Below are 7,705 nucleotides of genomic sequence, written 5' to 3'. Positions count from 1 at the left end.
TTATTCAGTTATGAATTTTTTCACACATCTGTAAAATACTTTGTTTGATATTGACTGTTGTAAAGACAGACGTCATAGTAGCATAACAGATCTACAACTGTTCTTTTCACTTCACAGGTCAAAACAGTTATCCCTGACTTTTTGTAAAAGGGAAATTGTACAGAATTAACATGTAGCAATAAAACATAAATGCTTGATGTAAAGCTAATAAATAACGCCTGTGTGAGGAAAAAAGATCTGATTTTATGTTTACAGTTAAAAACAAAAACAGCAACAACAACAACCACCCAATCCACTCGGAGGAAAGTTGACCAAAGAAGGTCCCATACTGCAGCCCACAAAACCCAAACCATCTGTCATCAGAGACCCCAGGACATCCTCAAAGATCCCACACGCCTTACAGCAGCACAAGACACTTTAGATGGTCCTATATTAAATTATAGCACAGCAAATCTTTTAATTCATAATAAACAAGCTAACAAGAAGCTGGATGCAGATTTGCCATTTACAAAAGATGGACGTAGCCTTTGGGTCTGAGATGTTCAGTCAGTGTAGAAGTGCTTTAAACTCCTCGGGATCTAAACAGAAGACCAACTGTATACAAGACTCGGGGAAAACTATAACATCCATTCATCCACCCACTCTATCACCCTGTAGCAGGAGCCTATCCCAACTGTCACAGGGTGAGAGAAGTGGGGCACACACAAGACGAGTGGTCATTCAATCACACCTTCAATTTAGGAGTGCTATGCCTTTTCTTGTTTTTGTACCGTGGGAGGATCTCTGTATAACCACGAAGAACCATGTAGACACGAGAAGAACATGCAAACACAGAAGGGCGCAGCTGGCTGCTCGATTCAAACCAACAATCTTCTTGATGCAAGGCAACAGCGCTGACCACTGCACCACTCTGCCCCACTCTGCCCCACGAGTTCTCGCCGTGCTGTCTTATGCACGACAACATGGTGAAAAATAACACTTCACTACCAGCGCCTGAATTTTTACAGAAATAGAAATGATGACATAAAATGCTCGTTGAATTGAAATTAGTTGCATTCACATCTTCTCTTACTGTTGGAGAGACGATCCAGTGTGAGTCCTGCATTTCTTTCTCTCTGTGATTGAAGTCCAAATAATTATTGAGAATACAGAAATGTCTAAACTGAGTCACTGCACATTAAATTCACACTGACATGCTTTGACCTACACATCTGGTTCTCACATCTGGTCCTCACAAACGACAAGATGGCAGACCTGGAGCTTCACAATGAAGTTTATTTTCTATACAACCTATGGGAGTGTCCACTTTCTCATCCATCGCTCAGTAAGTATGAGATTAAATTTCCAATAGTCTTTATTTGTCATTGTTTATAGATTTAGTGATGCAAATCAAATAAAGGTAATCAATTTGCTCAGTATCAACAACAACTTTCTCAAACTTGTTTAGCACACTAAACATTTTTGCAAAATTATAAGTGGAATTAATTTGGTTTGAAATTAGTGACCCGGAGGAAGCTCGTCGCTGATCAAACTCCAGCTTTATTTGTCAAAATCAAATATTTCTTCAAATATCCGGCGGGGTTCTGTGATCACCTCCTCCACAGAAGCAGAGCCCTTCCCCTGCTTCTTCTCACCTTCCTCCTCAGTCCACATCACTCCACCACCTCCAAACGGCCACTCCAAATCCTTCACCGTTTTCTCCACCTTATCCATCGGAAGCGCTGCTGTCACCACCGGCTGTGACGTCCACCTCCACTCAGTCATGACTGACTCCGGTGCCGCTGTTGTTTTGGTGGAGATCGTGTTCCTCTTCAGGGAGCCGATGGCTTTCGCTTTAGGTTCTATGGTCCACGGCCGACTGCTGATTATTTGAGTCTCTGGAAAAGGTGAAAATGTTTTAATATTCAATCATTTAATTCCAGCAGAAAGCAAACAATTTTTTTTTTTTTTTTTTATATAGACAAAGAAAAGTTTAAGTGATGATTCACCATTGGATGCAGCAGAGCTACAGTTGGAGTCACAGCAGATGCACACTGTGTCTGATCCATACAGCTCAGCCCATCTGCACAAAGCAGCAAAGACAACAGACGCTTTCAATATCATCATATCACAGCGTTTTTAAGAAGAGCTTCAGGGGAAATCTAACCTTCTGGCCTTTGTGTCGTAGTTGCAGGACTTGGCTGTGGGTGTAGGCACCGAACTGCCCACAGACATGATGCAGTGCATGTACAGCTGCTGCAGCAGATACAGTAAAACCAAGTTTACTCTATTAGTTTTTAATCACTTTATTCAGTCAAACCACACTAACTCCCAGATCTAACCCAATTTAATTTAAAAAGGGGTCAGCCATCCAAAACCACTGAATTTTTACAGTTACACATCCACAGGCTTAGCAAACAATTAATTTGCATGAAGCAAATAATTAACAGTGAAAGATGTGGAGTAATAATAATAATAATAATAATAATAATAATAATAATAAACTTTATTTATAAAGCACACTAAAAAACCAAGGGTATACCAAGGTGCTTGACAAAAATAAAATAGGAAAAGGGAGATGGGAGGGAAAAGAGAAAGGACCTGACACGTATCAATTATAAAAACCTTGACAATCATAAGATATAAAAGTAGTTCACAAGCATAACGGATAAAAATGTACCAACGCACACCAAGTGTTAACTAGGTGGAAAGGCAAGATTAAACAAATAAGTCTTCAGCCGTGATTTAAACAGTGGCATAGAGTCAGACGCCCGGATAGCAACAGGAAGGTTGTTCCATAAGACCGGGGCAGCTACAGCAAACGCGCGGTCACCACGAGACTTCAGCCGAGAACGAGGTTGCTCCAGAAGAATTTGGGTAGCAGATCTAAGTGCTCTGACAGGAGTGTGTAACCCGAGAAGCTCATTGAGGTACCTCGGCGCCAAATTATTAATGGTTTTGTAGGTGAAAAGTAATATTTTAAATTGAATACGGTATTTAATTGGAAGCCAGTGCAAGCCAGCAAGAACAGGAGTGATGGAAGAAAACTTCCTGCTACCTGTCATTCTGGACAGTCTGCAATCTAACGAGAAGGGTGGAGGAAAGGCCAATGTAAAGAGAGTTGCAGTAGTCCAACCTGGAAGTCACGAATGCGTGAATGAGTTTTTCCAGGTCAATGTGCGGAATATAGCGCTTAGCCTTAGAAATGAGGCGCAGCTGATTAAAACTAGGCCTCACAACAGCAGACACTTGCTTGTCAAATTTAAGCGAGCTATCCAGTAGTATGCCCAAATTACTGGCATAATCAGAAGGAGAGCTAGCAAAAGGCATCAGAGCAGCACACAGTTGGTCGCGGGGGATTTTACTATCAAACACCACGATCTCCGTTCCAGAGAGTAGAGAAAAATTCATTAAGAATAAAATGCTCGGTCCAATTACATCAAAGCAGCCCTTAATGCGTGATGGGAGAATATCAAACACAGCATTGGTGTTTTTCAGTTGATCAACCAGCTGCTTCAGAGTCGAAAGCGACACGGGCTCAAATTGATGAAAAGTTGAATTACACTCAGAGGAAAAGACAGGATAAGAGGCAGACGAAGAGGAAAGCTTAAGGGATGAAACCTTATCTAAAAAAAGAATTTGAAAACGCTCACAAAGAGCTTGTGAATACAGTAAAGGCATATCAGGACAGGGATTAACAACAGAATTAAAATTATAACAATGCACCTGCATAAAGAAGCTCTTTGCTTGTTTTAAATATAAGACTTCTGCTTTACTCAAATTTTTAAATCAAGCGGGTAAAGGCACATGTCGAGATCTACTTACTTCTCAGTACACATGCAAGCCATCACTGATTTACGGCAAAGAACTTGGGATAAAATAAAGGACAACAACATATGAAGCACATTAGTCTGGTGACACTTGTATTTCGGCTGACCTGGCCCATCATTCCCTTGAACAGGAACGCATCCACAGAGAATCTCACAGCATCGTTTCTGTACGGGATGAACCTGGAGCGCCCGCCTTTGCTTTCAACCATACATCTTTATCAGAAAGAGAAAAAAGCTGACCATGGCATGATCTTTTTTAATAATACTTCAGCTTTTTTGATGTGTGACATTCATTACCCAAAGTTTCTCACAACAGGGAATCTAAGCGTGAATGTGTGGGACTTCTCTGGAGTGGCATAACACGAGTGGATGTACAGTCTTTCATCGTGGGACATGGGCAGGGCCTCGGCCTGAAAGTACATGGGCTTTCCGAGCACGTACTGATCTGATGGGGACAGCCTTTCCCACTTCGCTAAAAGAAAAATAGGACAGTAAATTAGCAGTAAAGCGACAGGAAAAGCAGCTGCAAAGCTCACTCACACTTTAAAAACAAACCATTTTGATAGCAGTTTTGTGAAAGCAGCTTTGCAAAGTGCTCAAACTGCAAAAATTCACCTGAATATCGACGGATTATCTACTGGACAAAGTATTTTCCAGACAATCTGCAAAATCCTTGAAGTGTCAGTTAGGAGTAAAGTTGGTGCCAAAAACAAAATATTAGTAGCAAAGAATGAATCTCTGAACTCAGCTTGCTACATGATTAAAACCTTGTGTTCCCTGGATATCTTAGCTCATAAAGCATCAACATATTTATGAGGGTCACGTCACCATGGCTCCACCAAACAGTTTGTTTGTTTGTTAGCAGCATGACTCAAATAGTTATGAACACATCTGGATGAAATGTGGCACCAACTTAAGAAATGAATGTTTCTATTCAGATTCAATCACTATAGGGAGGATTTTTTTTATCTTTATGAAATACAACAAAACTGGACATTTAACTTGTGATCTTCATAAACACATATCAAATTGAAATAATTAAATGTTTGGTAATCTAAATAAAATACATCATTATTCCAGATATAAATGTCCTCCTGGATCCAAAGACTCGTGATTAGTGTGGAGGTGTGTACTAGGATACTGTGCTTAAAGAAACAGTGACTCAGCAAAACCACACGAGTGATTTTGACATTAATCTGTTTCTAGCACCTGCCCAGAGTTGCAAACTTTGCATTTGTCACATTAACATCAAGGTCTTGCTTCTGAATGATATTGAATGTTTATCAAAAATTAATTTAATTTGATAAACAAAGACCACTAAGAACCTCCGAAATCCACTGGGGTTTAATAACTGCACACATTTCTGGAGGTTTACCGTTTCGTGGCGTCAGACTGAATTTAGCTCCGTTCTTTACTCGTTTGAAGATCTTGCGTATGGGCACCTTTGGTATGTAGCCAATTTTGTAGGTGTATTGGTACCTAAAAGGTTGTTAGCATTAAAAGAAAAATGGAAAAACAGCATTAATAAACAGTTTGTGTGTTATGAATAAGTTTCTGTCTGTCCTCAATTTAATCTTTTACGCTCACCTGTTAAAATAACATGACACAGGTAGGCTGAAGGGCACCACTCGCCTGATTGGTCCTTTGAGTCTCGGTGGGTCGTAACGAAGTGTGTTTGAATAGACAACCTGGTTATCAATGATCTGCAACCAGAATTTTTATATTAACATTTAAATAAAACTTCGTCTACAGTTATGAGACAGGCTTTTATGGCTCAGCAGTGAGCTGAATGCCAACAGTGAATCACGGCAGGTGTACACATAATCTTACTCAACATGTAATCCTAATCTTATGACTGAAGATTTAGTCAAAAACCTAAAATTCAAATATAAATTACTGAAGTACATGAAAATGTTTTGGAAACATACATTTAAACTACTTTCATTGAAATATATCTATTATTTTCTTATTTGTTCAATAGGAATATGAAATATTACAGTAATGCTGACATCATCGGGTGTTTTGTGTCACCTGACCAAAACTCCAAACACTCAAAAAAGTTTATCTGACTGTGGTGTCCTACTACAGAGCCCCTTAGTGGACAAACGAGGGTATAAATATATAAATATGTCCACATCTTTTCAGCACAGAAGATTTCTCTATGCAATCAGATGAATAGTGCAATACTTTGATTAATTTGTGTGACAGAAATAAGTGCATATACAGACCAGTCATTAAAGCTAGGAACAGGGGGGCAAAGACTTGTCCTCCAGCTCTCAGTAAATATTTGTGTCCTTATGTTCTGTGTGACGTCATAAAGTTCCTCTGGCAGCGAGTACAGAAACCCAATCGCCTCCTGATCAAGCCTACATTTGCCAGGGGCAACCAATCAGAAGCAAGCTTTTTTTAAAGTGAGGTGAGGCATCTTGCTCCAGACAGAGGGTGAACTTGGGGCTGTAGGCCCGGTAATCGGTAAAAACGAATATTTTAAACAAATCAAGCAAAGCTACTCTAGTGAGTCCAAGAAATAAGTAGTACCAGGCCCAGTTTAACCTACTGGAGCAAAGCCTGGCATATAAATGACATGTTCACCGTTTTAGATGTCGTCATTGGTGTAACAGATCCGAAGCTGTCTTTTTTTTACTGGTTAATCATCTCGGACAAGAACAGAAAATCAGAATCAGCATTATTCCGTTTTTAATTCTCTGGGGTCCTTTCTTGCCTGAGACTCACCGTGCGCTTGGTTCCACACATACCGAGGCCATACTCAAAATAAAGATAATCCCTCGTGGATTTGCTGGCTGTGCATGTGCCCAGCTTGAGCTGAGACCGGGCTTCACCCGTTCCCTGAAGGCTCCTCTCCACCTGGACTTGCATCTTTGTCCGCTTACACGTAGTCTTCACGGAAACATCCGAGACGCTGGGCGGAGTGGATTTGGGCGGAATAGGGAGCAGGATGTCCCGGACGCGCTCGGGCAGAGGTTCCACTCCCGTGCCCCTGAGCGGAGAGAAGTACTCCTTATCCACCAGCGGCACTTGAGAGTCCACAAACACCGGGAGGTGGAGGTACGGCGGCGGAAGGAGAGTCGGCGTTTCTCTCCGGGGAACTTTTCTCATCACCTGCGCTGTCTGCTCCGAAGGCCGAGGGGCCGCTGTCCCCGCTTCAGTGGACGCAAACACGGGCAGCAAGAGAAGGAAAGGTAGGTAAAGCATGCCCGGAAATCCCAGTGACATACAACAAAGTGTCCGAAAGGGCTGAAGGTTGGCTGTCACGGCTGATGATCACGGCTCTCCTCATGTGGAGGTAAATTAACAACACCTGGCGCAGAAGAAGCAGACGGACAGCAAAAGGCGCCACTCACTGGCTGTTTGAAGTAAAAACAACGTTTTGATGTTTTCCAGGAGGATCACCTGACCTCCCCCAGCGCAGCTGATTTTTCATAGTTAATTAAAACGCGCAATTTCTCATACTATGAAAGATTTCCCAGTTACAGGCTCCGTTAGTACAGAAGGTTGGGTGACATTTTGTGCTTTTACATTTGCTTTATTTTTCCAGCATTTTTTTTGTCTTTCAGAAGTACAGAAGAAGACAAATATATTCAGTTTTCAGGGCAGAAAACAGCATGATTTTTGTTATTGAGCATCTCATCATGAAACATATATTATCAATGCAAAATGCCACCAATTTAATGTCTATGATACAGAGGAACAGGAACAAGTGTTGGTACCCTGGATGTTTAGTCTATGCCTACATTTTGGTGCCAGGCTTCTCTTCCAGCTGTGACTCGTCACTGTTTGTGTTCTAAAAGGAGTGAAAAGATTCACCATCTGGTGACAGATGTTCTTATCCTGACTGTTTCAATAACAGGAATCAATTCAATCTGAATAAAAAACCT

General features: G+C 41.2%; 1 protein-coding gene across 2 annotated transcripts; it reads right to left on the bottom strand.

Annotated features, from left to right (window-relative positions):
* Positions 1 to 1,336: 1,336 nt before the first annotated feature.
* On the bottom strand, positions 1,337 to 7,166 carry zp3d.2 (zona pellucida glycoprotein 3d tandem duplicate 2). Of its 2 annotated transcripts, none has more exons than XM_084944426.1 (8): positions 6,543 to 7,166; positions 5,397 to 5,512; positions 5,185 to 5,288; positions 4,107 to 4,281; positions 3,917 to 4,022; positions 2,147 to 2,232; positions 1,989 to 2,062; positions 1,337 to 1,877 (listed from the first exon to the last, which is right to left on the bottom strand). In XM_084944426.1, exons 1-8 carry the CDS (start codon positions 7,041 to 7,043, stop codon positions 1,540 to 1,542), a joined length of 1,500 nt encoding a protein of 499 aa, XP_084800552.1. In that variant the 5' UTR covers positions 7,044 to 7,166; the 3' UTR covers positions 1,337 to 1,539. The 2 variants fall into 2 exon arrangements, with proteins under 2 accessions (XP_084800552.1, XP_084800551.1); XM_084944425.1 differs by having other exon boundaries at positions 2,147 to 2,235; positions 6,543 to 7,165.
* Positions 7,167 to 7,705: the final 539 nt, after the last annotated feature.

The sequence above is a fragment of the Perissodus microlepis genome, chromosome 11, assembly GCF_051167445.1.
Source record: "Perissodus microlepis isolate ML-2025 ecotype Zambia chromosome 11, ASM5116744v1, whole genome shotgun sequence".
Lineage (NCBI taxonomy): Eukaryota > Metazoa > Chordata > Actinopteri > Cichliformes > Cichlidae > Perissodus > Perissodus microlepis.
This window is presented reverse-complemented; position numbering and strand designations above follow the sequence as displayed.

Bases quoted from the DNA above. Each gene is read 5' to 3' on its own strand.
- zp3d.2 (XM_084944425.1), bottom strand. From the start codon at position 7,043: ATGTCACTGGGATTTCCGGGCATGCTTTACCTACCTTTCCTTCTCTTG. The intron at 4,023-4,106 runs GTAATGAATGTC...TTTCTGATAAAG, and splicing joins CCTGTTGTGAGAAACTTTGG to ATGTATGGTTGAAAGCAAAG. The intron at 2,236-3,916 runs GTCAGCCGAAAT...TATCTGCTGCAG, and splicing joins TCAAGGGAATGATGGGCCAG to CAGCTGTACATGCACTGCAT.